Source organism: Pleurodeles waltl, chromosome 6 (assembly GCF_031143425.1).
Source record: "Pleurodeles waltl isolate 20211129_DDA chromosome 6, aPleWal1.hap1.20221129, whole genome shotgun sequence".
In the NCBI taxonomy this organism is placed as follows: Eukaryota; Metazoa; Chordata; class Amphibia; order Caudata; family Salamandridae; genus Pleurodeles; species Pleurodeles waltl.
Window position 1 is genome coordinate 1,272,330,650 of NC_090445.1, and position 22,790 is coordinate 1,272,353,439.

The following is a 22,790-nucleotide window of genomic DNA, read 5'->3' on the forward strand; positions in this document are numbered from 1 at the left end:
GACTTTGTGAGTGCGGGGACACCATTACACGTGTGCACTATACATAGGTCACTACCTATGTATAGCGTCACAATGGTAACTCCGAACATGGCCATGTAACATGTCTAAGATCATGGAATTGTAACCCCCAATGCCATTCTGGCATTGGGGGGGGACAATTCCATGATCCCTCGGGTCTCTAGCATAGTACCCGGGTACTGCCAAACTGCCTTTCTGGGGTCTCCACTGCAGCTGCTAACCCCTCAGACAGGTTTCTGCCCTCCTGGGGTCCAGGCAGCCCTGGCCCAGGAAGGCAGAACAAAGGATTTCCTCTGAGAGAGGGTGTAACACCCTCTCCCTTTGGAAATAGGTGTGAGGGCTGGGGAGGAGTAGCCTCCCCCAGCCTCTGGAAATGCTTTGATGGGCACAGATGGTGCCCATCTCTGCATAAGCCAGTCGACACCGGTTCAGGGATCCCCCAGCCCTGCTCTGGCGCGAAACTGGACAAAGGAAAGGGGAGTGACCACTCCCCTGACCTCCCAGGGGAGGTGCCCAGAGCTCCTCCAGTGTGTCCCAGACCTCTGCCTTCTTGGATTTAGAGGTGCTGGGGCACACTGGACTGCTCTGAGTGGCCAGTGCCAGCAGATGACGTCAGAAACTCCTTCTGATAGGCTCTTACCTCTCTTGGTAGCCAATCCTCCTAACCTGGTAGCCAAACCTCCTTTTCTGGCTATTTAGGGTCTCTGCTTTGGGGAATTCTTCAGATAACGAATGCAATAGCTCACCAGAGTTCCTCTGCATCTCCCTCTTCACCTTCTACCAAAGGATCGACCGCTGACTGCTCAGGACGCCTGCAAAACTGCAACAAAGTAGCAAGACGACTACTAGCAACCTTGTATTGCCTCATCCTGCCGGCTTTCTCAACTGTTTCCAGGTGGTGCATGCTCTGGGGGTAGCCTGCCTTCACCCTGCACCAGGAGCTCTGAAGAAATCTCCCGTGGGTCGACGGAATCTTCCCCCTGCTAACGCAGGCACCGAAAGACTGCGTCAATGGTCTTCTGGGTCCCGTCTCAGCCTGACGAGTGTGGTCCCTGGATCTCAGCAACTCTGTCCAAGTGACTCCCACAGTCCAGTGACTCTTCAGTCCAAGTTTGGTGGAGGTAAGTCCATGCCTCCCCACGCTAGACTGCATTGCTGGGTACCCCGTGATTTGCAGCTGCTCCGGCTCCTGTGCACTCTTCCAGGATTTCCTTCGTGCACAGCCAAGCCTGGGTCCCCAACAATCTATCCTGCAGTGCACAACCTGCTGGGTTGTCCTCCGGCGTCGTGGGACTCCCTTTTGTGACTTTGCGTGGACTCCGGTTCACTTTCCTTCCAAGTGCCTGTTCAGGTACTTTTGCGGGTGCTGCCTGTGAGAGCTCCCTACGTTGCTGGGCGCCCCCTCTGTCTCCTCCTCCAAGTGGCGACATCCTGGTCCCTTCCTGGGCCACAGCAGCACCCAAAAACCTCTACCGCGACCCATGCAGCTAGCAAGGCTTGTTTGTTGTCTTTCTGCGTGGGAACACCTCTGCAAGCTTCATTGCGACGTGGGACATCCATCTTCCAAAGGAGAAGTCCCTAGCTCTCTTCTTTCTTGCAGAACTCCAAGCTTCTCCCATCCGGTGGCAGCTTCCTTGCACCCTCAGCTGGCATTTCCTGGGCCCCTGCCCACTCTCGACACTGTCGCGACTATTGGACTTGGTCCCCTTGACTTACAGGTACTCAGGTCCGGAAATCCACTGTTGTTGCATTGCTGGTGTTTGTTCTTCCTGCAGAATCCCCCTATCACGACTTCTGTGCTCTCTGGGGGTAGTATGTGCACTTTACACCTACCTTTCAGGGTCTTGGGGTGGCTATTTTTCTAACCCTCACTGTTTTCTTACAGTCCCATTGACCCTCTACAAGCTCACATAGGTTTGGGGTCCATTCGTGGTTCACATTTCACTTTTGGAGTATATGGTTTGTGTTGCCCCTATACCTATGTGCTCCTATTGCAATCTTGTAATTCTACACTGTTTGCATTACTTTTCTTGCTATTACTTTCCTAATTTTGGTTTGTGTACAACTTATCCTCATACTGAGGGTACTCACTGAGATACATTTGACATATTGTCATAAAAATAAAGTACCTTTATTTTTTAGTAATTCTGTGTATTGTGTTTTCTTATGATATTGTGCATATGACACCAGTGGTATAGTAGGAGCTTTACATATCTCCTATTTCAGCCTAAGCTGCTTTGCCATAGCTACCTTCTATCAGCCTAAGCAGCTAGAAACACTTCTTCTACACTAATAAGGGATAACTGGACCTAGCACAAGGTGTAAGTACCTCTGGTACACACTACAAGCCAGGCCAGCCTCCTACAGAAACTCTTTAGGCAATCCTTTGGGCATGGGTTGACATCTGGTGAGCTGGCTATTCAAAGACTTGAAAGCTGATAGAGTAAAGGTGGCCTGGGAAAATGAACTAGGTGAACCTATCACAGATGAGGTTTGGAAAAGGGCTTGCACTCTGATAAAGGGGCTAGATTTAAACGAATTCACTTCACCTACAATAATTGTATATAACTCACCCACATTAAGCTGACCTGAAACCTGTCCGAGGTGTGGGCTGGGCTGAGCAACTTTTCTGCATCTTGGATGCGTCTGACACAGGATCATAGCCTATTTGCAGGAGCTGGTAGCACAACTGCATACAGAATGGGCCTGCCACTGGATATGCAGTACAAGTTATTGCACCAGGCATTAGTTTTAGCGAAGAGATGGATCACCATGGTGGGGAGAGGAGAGGATGGCAGTTGGGCCCGAGAAGATCTGTGGTGTCTCTCTGGGTGGTAGTTTTTGGAGGTTTTCTGAAAACAACATCGTAGACTGTCCCATAAGGACAAAAGAGTGGCATTTGATTTGGCCATTTGGACAGATACCCAGGAGGCCTTTGAGGGTGGGCAAGTGCCGGAGCGTACGGCCAGATACGCAATGACATAGTTTGGATGATGGTTTATAGACATGTATGGCCAGGTTAGAGATCTCAGACGAGGAGATTACGAGCAGTACTCTGGGGGCTTGGGTACATGTACGAAATACAAGGAAACAATTACTGCATATTCAATTTCTTGTACAGGAGGGGTGGGACCCACGTTTGGCACTGACTACTAGTAAATTGTGAAAGGGATGGTGTGTGGCAGGGCATGCAAGACTGCTGTTTTATTTGTTTTATGTTTGCCTGTTCATTTGTAAACTGAAAAACATTTTTTTTTTTTTTTAACATGTCTTATTAGAGCCTAGGAACTAAGACAAACTTAAACCATGGCTAAAGCAGCATTTTCAAGGCGTGCACCTGTCAGAGGCATTTTCATCATGGCTACACTGCCAACCCAGTTACATTCTGTTGTGACAAAGCCCTCAAGACTTTCTCCTAAGGTGATGCAAACATTGTTCTGTAGGTTCTGTGCAATTGATTCACCTAGGTCTAGGCCACCAAGCCTTACTTTCTCAACCGTAGTTGAATCTACTCCCTAGTTGAGGTAGAACATAAATGTAGGATAATGTTACTTTTAAGGTCAACCCAAAAAGAGAACAAGATCCCTTCAAAGACTTTTCCGTAGGCAATTCAAAGCTCAAACTCTTTTCTCGTCCTGCCATCTCCACATCAATATTAGCACCCTTCAAACTGTCTTCAACGTACACTCCAAATAAAACATGCAAGTGCAAGCTGAATACTTCATCACCATAGTACCCCAAAGCCTGTGGTACCAACAAACACTACATCGACACACATGGAAGAAAAGAACTCACAACGGCCGTCTGCTACTGAGTTCTCTCTGCGTAGTACACAGACAACTAATGATATCAGCCACAGCAAATAAATAAAGCTATCAACGGAAGCAGAATACTCTTGAATTCAATGAAGCACTGTTTTAATCCCCTGTCCATCTCACTCCCTGTGGGCAAATGGAAAGCCTTCTAACTCTTGTTTAATTAGGAATATAGGAAATCCAACAGCACACTGGCAACATCAAGCTTGCTTTTCTTAAAGCCACCATCTATGATGATGATGCTGTTGTCTTATCTTCATCAAAGCCCTGTATACAGAAACTCGTTTATCCTTATTGTCCATTGGAAATGCTTCCTTCACTTAATAAATCTTTTCTGCACCTCTTAAATGAGACCAGATCCTCCCACTCCTGAGGAAAACCACACCAGAACGTCATGAACTTTCCAGCAATTGGTCTTTACTTATTTACCTTTCATTGGCAGGACTATCTAAAAACAGTCTATGCCCCACCTCAAGATCACGTCAATCCTAACCACCTCTTGCAAGTCTATAAATCTGGCTTTAGCTCACCATGCAGACTAAAAGACCTTATAAATCATTAATGAAACCCACCTGACAACTGATATTACTGGAGCTTTCACCTGCCTTCAAGTCCATCAAACAACCCACCATCATCAACGAACTTAACACTTGAATGGGATTCACTGAAAACATCCTTCCCTGGTTCTCTCTCTACCTATCCAACTGACACTAGTTCTTTACGCGGATATGTCCCGGTCCCAGTAGATTCTATTCAAAAGCAGAGTTTTCAAGGGTTCCATCTTGTCCCCTGTCATCTTCACCCTCTACATGGGGGTCTTCTTGAACAAGTAGTCCCCACCTAGCTCAACATGAACCTGTACGAAATCAGACCCCAACTTTCACCTAATGCAAAGTCACTCTGATTCACACTGGACACCGATCTTGTCTTTAAGGGACACATTGTGAAGTGATAGAAGACAGTTTGATATCCGTTCCCTCTACTAAAGAAAGTGGAAGTGACTTCAGAATTACTGTTCAAGTTCCTGTATACTTGCATTTGTATGGTGTCAATGCCATGTTGCATGGCCTTTCAGAATCCACACTGCTCCCACAAACACACTGTTAAGGGCATCCTTCATGCTGCAGTACATCTCATCAAGGTCTTGAAGAAAAATGTCCACCTTAATGGAACTCCACTGGCTCTTCCTTCACAAAAGTGAAGAATCTGGGCATTTCTTTGACACTTATCTCACTTTTGCTTCTCAAGTCATTACAGTAGAAAACATTCAGCTCTCACTCTCTTGCTCTTCTGAGATTAAATCCTTCCTCTTCTACATGCAGACACCTTAATCGAGCTGTGGAGAGCCCAAACTAGTGTAATATTATGAACACTAGTTTCCCCAACGAAACGTATTGCAAGGGAACATAATGTGTTTCAGCTTTTGTTAGTGGCACCTTATCAAAAACAGCCACAGAGCACTCTATTGGGTCGCTGTAAATGGTAAAGTAAACTTGTGGGCCTTGTACACTGTCCGTAAAGTATAGGGGGGCCAAATCCCAGTTTACCTGCAGAAATGAAAAACAGACTTTCATTAAGGAAAGCTGTGCACGTAGAAGTAGACAACAGCAGCGGCGATAGAGACAGCTGTGAGTGTCACATCTGTGGAAGGAGTGTGGGGGCCAAATGTCTAGTGTATTACGGGGTGGAGAGTAGCTGTTGGGCAAAGGACTTGCACAGCTGTAGAAACTGACAATCCACTGTGCTTAAACTTAATTAATTACTTTCCTTAAGGTCCGCCCACACAATTAATTAACAACTGTTCTAAGTGACCATGGATGCAGATCACTATACGAAGAAGGTCCGGGACAGTGAAATGCCCATATACCACCTTTAAGATCTGAACTTAACCACGTATGCGCCTGGAGACTTTTGAAGAAAGCCCGATTTAGATCTGCCTTTAAATGAACTCCACATAGAAGAGATGGTCTCAGGCAAAGAATTTTGGGAACAGTGCCCTTACCCGGTCTTAAATAATTCCAACCTCTCCTATCTGCAAGCAGTATTTTTCTTCCATCCAGCACGCTGAAGTTACAAAAATGCTATACTCAGTGCTTTATAAAACTCCTTACTTAATAAATAGTTCCAGAATGATTGCAAAATATCCTAGCAATATTCTCAATTAGGGAGAGTAGTATCTCGGAAGGCTTCGGAAGTGTGAAGGAAAAACCCTTGTCCCCTAAGAGACAAATTATTAACAGCGACTCCAGCAAGGAGATTAATCAGACTTCATCAAAGCTCACTTCACGATTGCTAGTTGAGAAATAATTTAAATAGATGACCAGATGTTATTTTTGGGGAATGTGAAAATTTACTTTTGCACAGAAATTAATAAATGTGAAACTGCAGGTTCTTTCCTATAATTTCTCAAATAACAGCGTTGCTGGGAAACATTTATCTTCACTGACTTGATATGATATTCTCTGGGTTGGGGTTCTCTCTCTCCTCACTAACGTCATCCGAGCATGTCGACAAGTATAACAAGCAGTGCTGGATGAATGACCTTGCGAACAAAGATAGAGTATTAACTGTAACAGTCACCATCTTTTGAGCCTAAAGTTCTGGAAGTGGTGTCCGTGTTTTGGAAAAGAGCTGGGGCCAATATAGGTGCTGGACATGGTACAAGTTCAAGTGTCTGTGCAGCAAAATGTCAATTCAAACAAGCTGCTCATGATCCGAGGGCTGGACAACTCTTTAATACACTATTTGTGGCAAAACTGACTATTTGTATTTAAAAAGTAAAATATAAAATACAGCACAAGCAACATAGACGGCAGACAAAAGACCCATCGAGTGAGGCAGGGTAGTTATACACCAATGTCTGAAACTTGCCTTCTTTAAAGACAGGGGAAGAATGAAACGGCAAGGGACGATAATACACCTTTGGCTTACAACATGTGTATTTGGATCAGAATCCAGGCCTGCTATTAACGTTGCCCTTTGACCACAAAATGTGAATGGAAGGGGCTTTGCAGGGACATTCAGAGACCGCTTCAACGTGGTCTGCGTATACATACACTTCAACTTCCAAAGGAGCACACACCTGCTGCAAACTTAACAGAATTGTTCCACTACACTTCATAGTATTACAAGCATTGGCAAAGCCAATAGGCCGGCTTATGAATGCACTGTCAAACCAGACCTAAAAATCCATTTACATTAATGTCTTCCTCCCTCCCATCTGTGCTGCTGCCGGAGAAAAACATCATAAATTAGCATCACAATGGCATGTGTGTACCTTCAAAAGTTTAAGTTTGGACAGCTGGATATATAAACAAAACGATCACAGTTGTGTGGAGGGCAAGCAGACATCTTCTGCCCAATCAAAACATGTATTCCTGGCTCCAAACGTGGTGGGAGGGGTGGGGAGGGGGTCGGCAAAGTCCCTGGTGATTCTCACATAATTGTCTGACGATAGCTGCGCTGTCAAGCCGGACCATACAAATGTGTTTTGAGAGCTAACCATGCCCAGCTCAATTAAGGAACAAATAATTTGGGTGGCCAATAGAAAGTTACAATGCAATTTTGCACATCCTTTTGTTACAAATTAAATCCATGGTCTCATCAATGGTTAATTAAAGCTTGGTAATGAGTGCAACAAGTGTCAAATCCAACTCTATTTCGATAATCATTTCTCTCTAAGAAGCAGTACTGTTAAAAAAAGAAATAATGTACATTGAAGGAATAAGTTAACATCTTCCCAAACATAGAAATAAAGCTCAAGTGCAATTTTATTAAAAGTGGAAGTTCAACATTTATTTGCTTAACAGCACTTTCAACAAAACCAAACTGCCACATTTTGTTTTCCCTCAGGGGCGGTGTTTTTTCCCCAACGGTAACATTGAGGTATGTGAACTGAATTAAAAAGGAAGCATACATTTGCAAATAACTACTACATATGGCAAAGATTCGAAAAGAAAGGTGGTATTGCCTAGTCTTAGACATCATTTTTAATAAAAACAGTTTTGTATAGTCCTAGTGCATAAATTGGTCATAAATGTTAAAAGAAAGCCATAATAGATTGTATTTATCTGGATTATTTTCACAACACAATAGAGTGAAGTTGGACTTGAAGGAAGGTTCTCTCTTGAAACCGGAGGCAATGGAAAGAACTTGCTGAGGGCAGCAGCGATATGGTACTTGGGCTGATATATATATATTTTTTGTTAGACTTCACTTACACAAACACATTAATAAGAAGCCATCCTGTGCTTTAATACAATTGTGATGAGCTCATTTTGCTTGTTTGTTATTAAACAGCATTCATTTAAATACAAGTAAAAGACAGTTGCATACCAATTCAACTTTTTGATGCGATGTTAAGAGATGTAAAATAATAAAAAATACATCACTACTGGTTCTTATAGGAAAGAGTACGGATCACAAAACCGTTAAATTTAAAAAGGTGCAAGGCCACACAGATCTATAAAGAAATCAAATAAATGGGGCAAATATAATAACTGGCATGGGGGCAACTATGAAATGCTGCCATCAACAGTGCATTATCTGATTAAGTGATGTAATGCTTGAAAATAAACTGAATAGATTGAAAAAAAATAACTTCTTATTTTTTTACATGGATGTTGCATAGTGCATGATCAGCAAATAAACACCGATATCAACTTATATATCACTGGAGCAGTCTGTTCCTCCCACCTCTCATACACAATACATGGAGTCTATATTTTGTGTAAAGGCCAAGGACTTCAATGTAGCATCAAAAATCCTATACATCAATCACATCCAAACAGATACATTAATTATCTAATGTATCCTTAACTGCATGGGAACAATACATTTTTATAGAGGTATATAAATAGGGCAGACGCTGACGGTGGGTGAAAGGGGTGACGGTTTGGAAAACAGAAAAATGCAAGAAAGCTGTGTGTACTATCTTCCATATGTTGACTAAGTCAGTGAGTTGCATTCAGATCTTAAATATTGCATCTAAGAACACATGCAGTAAAATAAATTCAGACTAATGGTACATTAAAATGACATTTTCAGTAAAATCTTATGGTTTGCCTATCAATGCTGTGTTGAGAGCTAAGCAGAGGTCAAAAGCCCTTCTTAAAAAAACACCCTTCTGTAGCTTGGTGAGGCAGGAGAAGCATGGCCCCTATCCCATTTTATACCATTTCATTCTGTGGTAAGATTTTACTGGGAAGCAATAGTGAGATATTGATTGTCGCCTACAAGTTGTAGTACAAAATTGCCTCCCATAGTGTATTCATGTTAAAGAAACACAAAGGGGCAATGACCAATTGAAAATGCAGATTCCTGAAAGCAAATAACATCCCCACTTATCAGGCATAATTTGTGTGTGCAAAAGCAGTATCAACTTGCGGCTTCATCCTCCAGAAAACATACTCCTTCCATGATAAATTATATCTCAAGGGGGATGCAGTACCAGATGCTCCATTTGGTACAACTTCATCCTTACAGTTTGGCCATTAAGACATACTGTGCAAACATATAGGGTGAAACAGAACATACTAAACTTCACTAAGTCATTGTGCTGAGCTGTGCTTTGCTTTACTTTCCACTGATTCACTGAGCTAAGTTACTCAGTCATTGCCAAGCTTTCCTGGCTAGTTGGAGGCACTTGGGTTGGGTGAAGCCACCTACAAGGAGTACCAAAGCCACCAATACAAAGGAGAAACGCTACTAAAGTTATTAAAATGTCAGGGATGTGGCATCAGAGTGACTGCAGCAATACAGTGCATCATCAAGGTTTTTAACCTTTACTGAAGTAACCTAATGAAAACGCATAGCAAAATATCTGTAGAAAAACATGTGAACACAACACATTTTCACATTCTACAAAGAATACATGAAGTTAAAGTGCATTAACCATATGCTGCAAGTGGTAAACCCTGGTCTTGTAATAACCGCATCGAAGTATAATTCCTTAATAACAATTGTTATACTGATGGCAACCCCTGTCAAAAAAGCAAAATATGGTACATTTAAATATTTCAGCAACTCTTAGAAACAAGTGAAAGACATTTCTGAAAGTGATCCATTCTGAGACAATTACAAATGCTTTCCCTGAAGGCCACAGATAGATATTTTGTGTAAACCATGCCTTTCACCAGATCCCCACCCATACCACATACAACTTTGCACTGTGCAAAAACATTAAGCACGCCTTTCTGGCTAAAAACCATATCCCACGCTGCACCACACTTCAAAGAATTTGGTATAAGATTAAGGCTTTTTGGCATTTTCACCACATGATACGAGACAAAACACCAACAGCAATGACTAAGTATACTCGTCTCTAGGCAAACCAACATTAAGGCATTGTACACGTTTGCTGCTATATATCAAAAATCTAAAATATGTAAAACCATTTTTTTTGCTAGAACTGCTGCCTCGTCAAAGGGGAATATGAAACCTTTCATACATAACAGTCATAATGAATCAACTACTTTTTTATCCAATCTCATGCTTGCAGACTATTTTCTAATATACATCTCATGGTAATACTGGGAAGATTGTGTGAAGATTAATTTTGGCGGTTTGTTTAAAACTTTCTTTCACAATATGTGTCATTTCAAAGTACTGTCAATAACTGGTATTATAACATGATAGTACTCAACGGACCTTGGAAGGCTGGAAGCCTAGGTATGTGTTGCTGAGATTTTAACCACTGAGTTAAAGGTCAAAAACAGACCACACCAATAAAATTCTTATTAGGTTTGAGTACCTGCATGACCACCTTAACTGAAGAGACTGGAAGGACACTCTTCACCTAGACAGCTAGTTAAGCTTTTTGAAAAGGAAGCAATTGCTACAATATGGAATACACTCTCTACGTACTTCAAGCATCTGTTTATTACAAATACGCCAAATTACTAAATATCCAGATCTGAATTGTGTTAAAAAACCACAGTAAAACCCAGCAACTGCCAATGTGTCACTTCATCACGAAAAAAAGAGTTACAGCTACTACAGTAGAACAATTTGTGTTTAAAGGCTGGTTCTTTTTTAAATAAAAAAATTACAACAACCATGACACTTAAAATAATCTCTGTGCTGTTACTTGAGTGGGTTTAAAACTGTACTCCTCAATTAGACTGGACCCATAAGGGAGTCTTCGTAATTAAAATGTGTTAAAGGCACACATCTAAGTATCAAAAGTTGATGATAATTTATTTAATATTATTAGTGTACTAATCAGTTTGTCTGAATCTAGACACTGCATTTTTTAAATATAAGAACTGTTGAGTAAAGCACAGTAACATTTAAACAAATTGGCCATATTACTTTTTATTTTGCACAACGGCCTCTCTTTGTTTGCTGTGCAAACTGTTTTACAGAAGTGAGATATCCCGTAAATTAGAAGAGTAAGGATCATCCATTGTGCTCTTGGAGGTTTCCTGCTAATTAATTTAAGGCAGACTGAGCAGAATAACGCTCTTACTGCCAACACTCTCTTCCTAGCCATTGGTTGTAAGTTTGGGTCTTGAGAACAAGGTTATCTTATGTCTAGTTGTCAAACTTTACTCTTTAGTCCAAACTCAGCAGAAATTAGGTACCAAAAATTAAAAGCTCTGTGGAGGTAGGTTTTGTTAAGGTAAAGTACCGTACTACATACAAGGAGATTATTAAACTTATTTAAAAGCAAACGTTATAATGCCAACAAAATTACCATTACTGACAATCACACCTTAACACTCAAATTCCACTTTTCGCATTTTGCTTTGAATGTCGATTCCCTAGTTGTCTGCCGAGGATTACAATTTCCTTTGTTTAGTAAACATGAGGTTTGTTTTAAGTGTTCCCACATAACTCTCACAATATGCACTTAAATGGTAAAATTAGCTTTTGCTACCAATAGTGATGTCACAGGGTGCTGCCATATTAAAGTGGTCATCTGATGCCAGCCCACCTGAGTAGAGAGCACCATATTCCAGGCAAGCCCAGAGCACATTTAATACAATGCCTAAATCTAAAACCATTTTAGCAACTAACTTTAAAAAACACACAAATAGCATGTTATTAAAAAAAAAAGTAAAATGCTACAACCCAGGAATAGTGACTATTTTAAATGAGTAATTTAGAGACAGTTTACAAAACTTTACATGATGAAAAAAACAGGGATCTGTGCCTCGTTTTGCCTTGGAAGCAATGACATACCAGAAACCTAGACTGAAGGATAGATTTAGCTCCTCTCTCAAGCATAAAACATGCGGCTTTTCCGGCAAGCAGAAGGCAATTAGATTCTGGTCCAGGTTGCCCAGGTAAGAAACATTCAAAAATACGTTTTTATGGCCCAATCATCAGGAAACGATTCTGAAATGCTTCAAACCCAGCATACGAGAGAGGCTGTGGATATAAAAAACACTATAGAAGTTCTACTACATCGCACAGTATACAAGAAAGACGGTTCCCTTTTAATACTGGGTGATTAGAAATCAGCTACAGGAAATCTAGAGACCTGATGGCTAGTACTATACATGACATGATGAAGTGGTAAGCAAGAAAACAAGACAATAATATTACATTATTGGACATCCCAGCTGTGTGGACAACTCATTATTTTAGGAAATGACATGATTTGACGGCTTCACCTGTACATTTTAAGAATAAAAACACCGATGCTGTTTATTGCTGATCTGGCTAGATTAAGATTCAAAGAATTAAACAGTGCAAGAGGGAGCAGCTTGGTCCTTGTGGAAGTGGTTACTTTTGAGTGGAGAGAAAAAGGAAAAATCTGAAGTTCAGCCTGCCCTAAAATATCAGAATTCTGCATTATTAACCACAGGACAAACAACAGCTACAGATGTACTCCCGTCAACATTTTCAGCAAAGCCATGAGGAAGAATACATGCCAGAGCTGTTACAGTAAGGCACTGCATGTTCGGGCAGCCTCAGTGGTGTCTGGGGGAGCCGTTGATATGCTTGTCACCGGAACCATTGTCAGTGATGTATAAGCAGTCCAGAAAAGCGCAGGAAATATCAGACACCATTGACCGGTCAGGAATGGTCTGCGCCATACCATAGATAGCACCCTAGGTTGAAAGAATGAAAAGGAATGTTAACACCAAAACATAAACATGGCACTATAGAATAAAACATTTGGTCGAAACCATGGCCTGTTGTAAGGAAATTGTGCAAAGAGTACACATTTGTTACCTAGTAGCAAAGATGTGGAGGATAAACAATGATCTGAAGGGTTTGAAATTTGCAGTAACATTTAACCATTTATCTGGTCCTAAGGGCAACATGATGGGCCATAGTGTGCTACTTTTATTACTTCTTTTCAAATTTCGATATGTTTTGACCACATTGTTAAGCTGGTAATAGAAATGCACATCCACAAAAGTGCAAACCTGCTCTAATTAAAATCCCAAATTTATATTCCCCTGTATTCAGATTACATAATTTCCTATTCAATAACTATTTAAAATGTTTATGGGGACGTTGCTAACAACTCAGGAAGATAGCTGCTTTTGCCTCAGATCTTGCTTGCCTTCTACTATTGGCAAAAATTACCCAGCTCCATCAAGACATTATTTGCCCTTTTTGGAAGATTTATGATGGCCAATGCACTTACTACACTCTAGGATACACACAGTGGCGACCTGAAATCCTGGGTAAGGGAATTCCCTCCCAGGAGTGACAAGTTCACCAAGCACAGTTCTGTAGAGTGACAGGACTTTTCAGGGAGACAGGGAAATCCATTTCATAGGATTCTGTAGATCTTTGCTTTTGGGAGGAGGCAACTGTTGCACCTGGGCACTGTGAGCTGCTCGTATATCGATTTGCTTGAAGACACTGCAGCTTGCACTGCCCTCTGAAAGCACACAGTTTTTGGCTTGAACACACAGGACACATATGATGAGAATTCCTAAAAACAGAGTGCCATGTAAATAAAGGGGAAACTGGTGTGGAAAGGCAAATACAACAAAATTATTTACCTGTAATCTCAATTGTACTTCACGGTGAGTCTATCAAAATTAATAAACACTAAGGGGCATATTTACAAGGAGCTTACGCCACTGTTGCGTCTTTTTTTTTTTTATGCTCCGGCGGCGCAAACAGAGCACCACATCCACAAAGTGATGCATTTGGTGAAATACATTAGTTTTCCAATGGATGCAATGGAAAATGCCTGTGCCACACAGATTTTAATATTTGAGAAGTAGGCGTTCCCACATATAATCTATCGGAAAAAGGGCACATAGGCATCTACAAGTTTGGCAATGTGTGACACATCTTTCTGATGTGTTGTGCTAAGCCTGCAATGTGTCAGAATTCCTACAACACGGTAACCCAGGCATTGGAACTGATGCAGTGGCTTATAAATAGGAAAGTGATCAGCTGAAGTCACTTTACACTTCCCAATTAATGTAATAAACACATTGCTTCCATTGTCCAGTAGACATATACATGTCCCTATGTAAATACTGGACCCCTAGTGCAGCATGGGGTCATGGGAACATATATAATTGAAAGTTATGCATAAGAAGACTACGGACAATGTAATGTCACATATAAGCATAATAATATAGACTTGTCTGCTACACATCGTGGCCCATTAGAAATGTGTTCAAGGTGCGCATTCCCCAAAGTATTGCTCTTACACATTGTCCCCACACAACAGGCAAGTTGTGCCACTCTGAAGTCATGCATCGCCTCTGTTGGGGGACATATTGCTGAATTTGTGCTTTTCGTAAGCCCAAATTCAGCCGTGCGTCACTTTTGGCCCTGTTGTGCTGCGCCTATCTTCCCATTGATCATCAGTTGTAAGCACCATGGAGGCTTGAGATATGGTGTGCCGTCTTGTAGATATGGCACACCCAAGGCATTACGAACTGTTGTGGCGCAGCACGAGTTAAACTGGTGCATTGCTGCCTTAGTGCAGCATGTGCCAGCCCTTGAAAATATGCCCCCAAGTATAAAGATCGATGTATGAAACCCACAAACTTGTTTCAAAGAGAAATATCGATTTAAAAAATAGTTTCACATTCGCTATCAAATGAGATCAGATTTAGTATTTATCTGCAAACAGAATTAAAAAGTAATAACCCATAAACTAAAGTTATAATACCTTTTTATATCACTCCATCTTATAGCGGGAATCAGTATAACACGGTCACTTATTAGAAAGGGATTTAGTATTTTCACCAAGCTTCTGCGGCAGTGCTAGGAAGACTGTTCCTTTTGACAGGAAAGAGAAGAGCTCAACCACAATTTCTATACTTCTTCTTTTGGTTACAGCGGGAGCAAGCTATTTTTAATGAATGTAGTGAAGTTACTCTTAATCAATGACTGGAAAGCAACTTATTTTCTCTCCGTCATAGCACAGTCCTTAATATTCACAAACACGTAGTAAACTGGAAAGTTCGTTCCATGCACCTTGTTGACAAAGCAGTGGAATCACAAAACACAAGAGACCCTAGCAGCCCCCATGGTGCGGGGAGCTTCCAAGCTCGTTGGGGGCCCCTCAGCACAATACCCTGAACTTAGAGCACTTGAGTGAATCCGAAGGGGGCCCTACATGTTGTTTGCAGAGGGGCCTCCTTAAGTTTTGTTACCGCACTGAAGAGGAATTAGTGAAACACTGCACAGAAATGTGGTTTGCCATTTTTGTGGTGATGATTCAGTCCTTTATGTTATTGGAAGAGAATATCGTTAGTACTGTGCGTGGGAACCAAGAGCTTTATTCAGAGTCTGGTGGCTGGAACTCTCGGTCACTAATGTGGCGGATGTCTCGCCTACTGTATTACAAGTGTATTACAAATTATGGCACTTGTAATCAAGCAGAAGGGATATTTGTCATGTTATGCTCTTGCAACCTCTGAAATGGAGCACAACACAAGCAGTTTATATTGCCAAGCCAACTAGGGAGGACAATCAGTCCCTCCTAATGCCACATGTCAAATTACAGAAGTAAACATGATTAACCTGTAATGAGAATTGTAGAGGAAATTGTCAATGTCACAAATCCCCTAATTTTGCTTGCCCCATACTTCCAACCCCACACCACGAAGCAAAGGCAAGGAGAAGGCATACAAAATACGGGGGGGGGGGGGAGCACAGAGAAAGCAGTGAAAACAACAGAAAAGCAAAGTGTGGGCACACAAAAAACAGCAAAAGAAGGAGAAAGCAGTGAAAAGGAGGAAAAAGCAAAGAGAAGCCACACAATATGGGGGAGAAAGTAAGGAGAAAGCAGTGAGAACAAGAGAAAAGCAAGGAGTGGGAGCACAAAAAACAAGGGAAAAGGAGGGAAAAGAAAGTAGAAGGCACACTCACCAGGTTTAAGGGTTAGGGTATTCCAACCCTGCCCACTTATGTTTTTTTCTTTCCTTGGGATTCACTGAGTTCAAGTCCCAAGATGGCTGCCAACACTTCCTGGTTGAAGTGCTGGCAGCCAATCAGATCTCAGATTTAGATCTGTCAGATCCACCGAGGATCTGCATCCCTAGATATACAAATGTATTTTTCTTTTAATATCTCCAAAACTTCTGAACCGGTTCACACTAAATTACAAAAAGGGCTTTTCTGGACCAAGAGCTAGAGGTCTGCCGAATTCTGTGTAATGCCGTCCAGTGGTTTGGGTCTTAGTCGTGTCTAAAAATCCCTATGGTAAATTGCAAGGGGAAAATGTGTTTGGGGTCCTCCATTTTTCTCAGCCACTGCTTCACATATCACCCTGAAACTTTCAAGACAGCAGCTGAAGTGAGTACGTACTGGTTTTGAAAATTTTGTGAAGATGTGTCAACCAGCACCAAAGTTATTGGCAAAACAAAAAACTAGGTCCTAAAGAGAGAGAAAGAGAGAGAGAGAGAGAGAGAGAGAGAGAGATAGAGTGAGTGTGCGTGTTTTGTGTTTTTTTCATGTGCGTCTGTCCTACCCATTGTTTGTCATCTTATAGGCTAAATCTGGCACACTGTGCTACATTGTGAGATGCGAAAGGAAAACAACATCTTTGTTGACGCTTCGGCAAACGTATTGACATTTAATTCATTTAAATTTGTGAAGATATTAAAAACAAAGTTATCTTTTTAAAGAAAATCCAGTCAATTGCAGATTATTCATTTAATTGCAACCTTAAAACAATATAAAAGAATTTTTGAAAAGCACCTAAGTATTTCTTGTATATCACACAAATAAAGTTCAACTGCAAGATATCATAAACTCCACAGCCAGCCACCAGCACTGATATCCACAACGCTCACTCAGCCCCTGAATAAGGGAAGTACCTAATCAATTTTTTTAAATTTGACCAAATCAAAACTTGACCTTAGCCCTAGAGGATGCTCATTCTTCCAATGATTTTCAGATGAATATTTCTGGAATTCTAAACCACCCCTTATACTGAGATCATCATCATCATCAAAGAGACTTTATTCGACTTTCAACAAGCCATAAAAGTATCAAATAATAACACATTTAGCAATAAATATGTGTAAGAAAAATTATAAATAAATAGAAAAAGTAATAAAACACATACTTAATTCATTTAGGACAGGTATATAAAACTTGATAAATTTACATCAGTGCAAAATCGAGTTCCATTACAGTATTTTCTAGAGAGTGAGGAGTTTACTGGAGATTCCAGATATTCAAATAAAATTAGTTCAGTACGCCCATAGACTTCCTTACAGAGAGTACTGTACATAAAAAGTTTGCTAAAATTCCACACATTTTAATAGAGGATAAAATCTGTAAGCTGAAATACGCGTCGCGGCACTGACGCAAATTAGTAGATCTTAAAAAAGGCAATAAGAACCGTTTTCTTGGTAGATCATAAAATTTACAAAAGAGGACCACATGCATTGTAGATTGGGAAGCTTTCGCATCACATGGACATGCTCTTAAAACTGTACACTTCAGTCACTCATAATCGGAAAGGTTACTAGCCGATGGAAGATATTTAAGCGGAATCTTGTAAGAACAAATCGATGTTGGGGATTTACCACGCTTACTAGGTAAGGCTGGACTGCATCCGTCGACAGAATTAGTTAGTTAGACATTACTGTAGATTTTTTTGATTCCACTTCCCATCTCTGTTCATCCAAGTGCTTCAAAGTCAGAGCCCTCGAATCTCTCCTGGTTATTTTTTCCAGTGATTGTGGGTTTTGGTAATATGCTTCGCAGCCCGTATTTTAAAAAAAGGTCATAATATATCTCAGCGAAGGAACTCTAAGCGAGTGTGTTAGATTCATGCAGTCGGATAGTATGGCCTGGTTTAATCCGGTATGCTCAGAGGTCCACACTTTATGCCATAATAATAGAGGCTGTATCTTAATTAGATCAATTACAAAGGGGACCCCTAGTTCTGAATGGCTAATATATGATGACGTGCTATTTGGTGCCATTAGTAGGTATCTGAGGAAGTCATTTTCCACCAACTGAATCGCATGGCAGTTCTATACCCCCAGATACATGCTCCATAAGTGGCTGCCGGGATACATTTGGCTTTGTAGATTTTTACCATGTTTGACGGAGAGATCCCCCCTAGTTTTTTGGAAAAGATCTTCAAGGCCGCCGTTGTTTTAATGATCTGGTCTTTTTTTTGTTTTCACGCAGTGTGCCCAAGTGGCTTGTTTATCGAACATTATGCCCAAATATGAGAAGGTGGGAGCTATCTTCACCTTGTCCTCGTGAATAGTGATTTTATAGGACTTGCTCAGTTTCCTGCCACAGTTCATTATGAACGTTTTCGAGCGGTTGACTGTGAGGCCCAGGGCTGTCATGTAATTTATACAAGTGGTTAGGAGTTTCTGGAGGGCTAGCGGTGTCCTGGCCATGAGTACTGCATCGTCTGCGTAAAGAAGTGCGGGAACGGGGCGATTGCCTATTTGTGGAAGGTCTTTACATTTGCTTATCAATTCACTTTCTAGGTTGTTTATGTATAATGAAAATAGAAGTGGTGCGAGAACGCAGCCTTGACGCACCCCTCTGTATATGCCAAAAGACTTAGTACATTCCCCTCTCATCCCGTACCTTACTCTTGCTCTGCACCCAGTATACAGATCCCTTATGAAATGGACTATTGTTGGTTCGACCCCCATGCTTATTAGAATATCCCATAACTTTTCATGCAAGAGACAGTCAAATGCTGAGGACAAATCTATAAAGGCCAGGTGCAAATTACCCTCTCTGGTCTTCGTATACTTCCCCACTAGGATAGTTAAGTTCAGAGCCTGTTCCACTGTACCTAGTCCTGTGCGGAAGCCATACTGCACTGGGGATAGAATGTTATTTTCTTCCGCCCATGTTTGAAGTCTATTTAGAATTATTCTCCCCGCTAATTTGGCTGATGTATCGAGGAGAGAAATTGGCCTATAACAGGCTGGGTTAAGGCGATCCCCCTTTTTGTATATGGGTATGATGATAGAATGGCGCCATGTTGATGGTGGGCCTTGTGTGCAAATGGCCCTCAGTACCTGCGTCAATAGAGGGCCCCATAGGTCGGTGTTAGCTTTATATAGGTCGATTGGAACACCATCGGGCCCTGGCGCTTTCCCTGCTCTGCTTTGCTTGTGTTTATAGCTTCTACTACCTCCTCTAAGGTAAACTGGGGTGATACTGCTAGGTGTCGATCTTCCTCAAAGTCTAGGACTTTTAGAAGGTCCGGAGGAGCTCTGTCATGGGGTTGACAGTATATCTTAGAAAAGTACGTGATCCAGTCCTCTTCCGAAATTGCAATTTCCATTCTAGGGGTATTATTGTCACCTAGAACGGGAGTATTTATTATTTTCCAGAAGAGGGCATTGTCTTTCGTCAGACTAGCTCTGTGTAAGTTGTCCATGACTTCCCTCTCAGAGCGAGTTTCCTCTTTTTTGTGGCTGTCTTATATGCCAGTCTGCAGATACGTATTTCAGTCTGACATCTTATGGGGGCACTTAGGGCTTTTTTTAATCTTGTGTGCGCTTTCGTACAATCGTGGTCAAACCAGCCGGTTTCCCTTTTCTTACCCCCTGCCCCTCCTGTCCTAATCGTGAGGGCTTTTTTTACGATGTAGGTTATCTGTTGGAAGGCACTTAGACATTGTCCTGGGGCCGTGTCATCACTAAGGCAATCAAGGAACACTTGGATATGTTCACGTAATATATCTTTTAATAATACCTGTGGGTCAGTCTGACTCCATCTCAGTGTATAACCATTACCCGGGGCTAGTACAATGTCGTTTACCATCGTTACCTCTCTGGCTTTAGCCTGTGTGGCAGGGATTGGTAAAAGTTCCAGGCTTTGAGGGAAATGGTCGCTTATTGCGATGTCATGGATTATGTAATTAGAAAAATAGTGTACAAAATGTGTTGACATTAAAATATAATCGATAACTGTATTTGCACCCCTTCCATTAAAGGTTGGTTTAAACTGTAGTTCTTTGGGAGATAATTCATTTACAAGAGACAGATTATGTTTTTGGGCCACTGAATTCATTGCCTCTCCTTGAACGGTATGTGAAAAGTGCGGTCCAATGCCGATATCTTCGGTATCCCAACCACACACCTTTCCTGTGGGTTCCTTGCAAAGATGTACATTAAAGTCGCCCCCCCCATATAATAAAAGTCTCGCGTCTATTGCTCGCACATATTTCCTCTAGGTCCTCACCCATCTCTGTTAAAATTTTGGGGACTTCTCTATGCGTTGCATTATTATAGAAGTTGATGAGTACTAGGTGCGTATTCTGATCCAAGTTGCATTCAATCATTTGATAATAGGTTTTTGTGATTTGCATTTTTGGGTTATGTAGCCATGCCTTATTTGAGATATATGTGCATAGGCCTCCCTTTGGCCTGCCGTGATTAACCTGTACCGTTGGTGTATGAAATGTCTTGTACCCATTTATGTGGACTGGATTTAATGTCCAGGTCTCCTGAAGACAGATACAAAGAAAATCCCCAATGAAATTTACCCAAAGCTCGTTATTAATCTTATTAGTTAGACCTGCCACATTCCAGTAAAGTATAGTTGTTTCCATATATTGATAGGGTTGGGGGTGCGCCTCCTATAGATGGTAAGAGTGGTACGTCATCTTGAGTATAGATTATTGGAGGGAGTTGGTTCCCCTGATTCAAATGGATGTCTATGATGTTCCTATCAGATGCCATCTCGCGGGATACCTCTCCCCTGTTCTCGGTAGGCCTTTCTTTATTTACATCCAGGGCAAATTCATACGGAAAATCTATCTTCTTCCTGTTTAGTCAATCCAAATCTTCTAGCGTTGTAAGTGGTTGAAATCTATTACTAAGAGAATTATGGTCCAGGATATTTAGTACTTGTTCATTTACGGATTGTAGATCCCTAACGTTGCGCCCCGAAGATCTTGGATAAAAGAAACCCAGGGGTAGCAATGAAATTCCCTGACAAGTGGCTTGTCTAACACCTAATTTGTGGATGATACTATGCACCAAATCTGGGGTCTTGAATGAAAGAACCACACAGTCTCCTTCCACTACTTTTTCCCTGTTTCCTATCCACTTGACTCTTCTTGCCATTTTTATATAATTAAATAGGACCCCCACCCTCCCAGGACCCAAACGTGCTCCTATCCAATTCAGGGCCTTATTCCTCAATGCCGGCCACGTTTCCCGGTGTTGATCACCTATAGGGGGAACATTTGTCAGGACCACAACGTATGGAGTTTCCTCCGGAGGAAGATGTAAATGGTCACTAGGTATGTATGTAGACTTCGGGGGTCTTGTTTCAGTATGTTGAGGCCTTCCTTTGTCGGTTCGGGGAATATTTGTCCTAATTAGTGAGGGAGTGTTGGGCAATGTGGTGACTTGTTTATGATTAGTAGTTGGTACTGGTGGAAATGATTGTAAGCTGGTTAGAGGCTTGTGAATATAGTGTATATGGCTAGTACTTGCTGATATAAATGGTACCTGTGGTTTAATCAAGAGCTTTGAGAACGGGTGTGGGTCGTTAACCTTATCTAGAGGTATGGATTGGGAATTTCGCTCGAAATTCAAATTTGGCAATATTAAACTTGGATTTTGTTTTAGGTCGTGTGAGGCCTCTGGGTGTAAAGACTTTATAAATCCCATGCCTGCCTCGACCTTGCACTCCACTACTTTTAAGCGTTCCAACAGGGAATCCAGTTTGGCCCCGAATGATGATTTCATGCTATTTATTAGGTCACAGAGGTTGGCTAGGAGAGATCTAGTCATATCTACGGGTTTAATTGGGAGTTTCTTCCGAGATGACTTCTTTAAGGGCTTTCTATCGAGTGTGGGTACTGAATCATTCTTAAGAGATTTTTTAGGGGTATTGTCTGCCTTCTCTGGCCCCGGCTTCCTTTGGCGTTTAGCTACAGGTGAAAGGTCATCTAATGAGAGAATTGAATCTGAGATATTTTGAATGCATCCATTTTTATCTGTTGCATCTCTGTTCAGTGCTTCATTATTACACCTTGTAGAATCATCAGTTATCACCACGTCCGTTGGAGATTGGGTGTTATGTTCTTTGGATGTCAGGATTTTCCCCTCTACGTTGGCAATTTGTTTGTCTATCATACCCATGGCCCCTGAGATGTATTTTAATATGGAGGTACTGTCTTTTAAGCTTGGGGGGTGACTCAATTTTGAGTGCTTCCTCTTCCCCATATTTTATGTGATATCACTCTAAATCCGGTATGAGAAAATGGGGTATTTATATATAAGGTAAGTTACGCTTAGTTAATTGTGTGCACCAGGATAGCACCACCCAACTTAGATAATTAAACGAATTAGCAGAAGGTAAAGCACTTTGCCGACCGGTAGCAATCTGTTTGAATATAGGTTAGAATTTAAAAAAGAAGGAAGATAAAAGAAGGAAAGGATAAAAGGATAAATTGTCACTTGTTTGTCCCGTGTATGATAGCTCCTGGGATATTCCTGCACTCGGTGTCCCACCAAAGGCTGAAGGCGAATCCCAAGGTTTCCCAGAAGAGGCCACTGTCCGGGTCAG

The 22,790-nt window shown here is 41.5% G+C and overlaps 1 protein-coding gene across 1 annotated transcript in view; it reads right to left on the reverse strand.

Annotated features, from left to right (window-relative positions):
- Positions 1–7,585: 7,585 nt before the first annotated feature.
- Positions 7,586–22,790, reverse strand: part of SGPL1 (sphingosine-1-phosphate lyase 1) — a 434,641-nt gene continuing 419,436 nt past the window's right edge. The window contains exon 14 of the mRNA XM_069240571.1: positions 7,586–12,892. Within this exon, the coding sequence (XP_069096672.1) occupies positions 12,752–12,892 (141 nt within the window). The 3' untranslated portion in view covers positions 7,586–12,751. The remainder of the gene's footprint in view (positions 12,893–22,790) is intronic.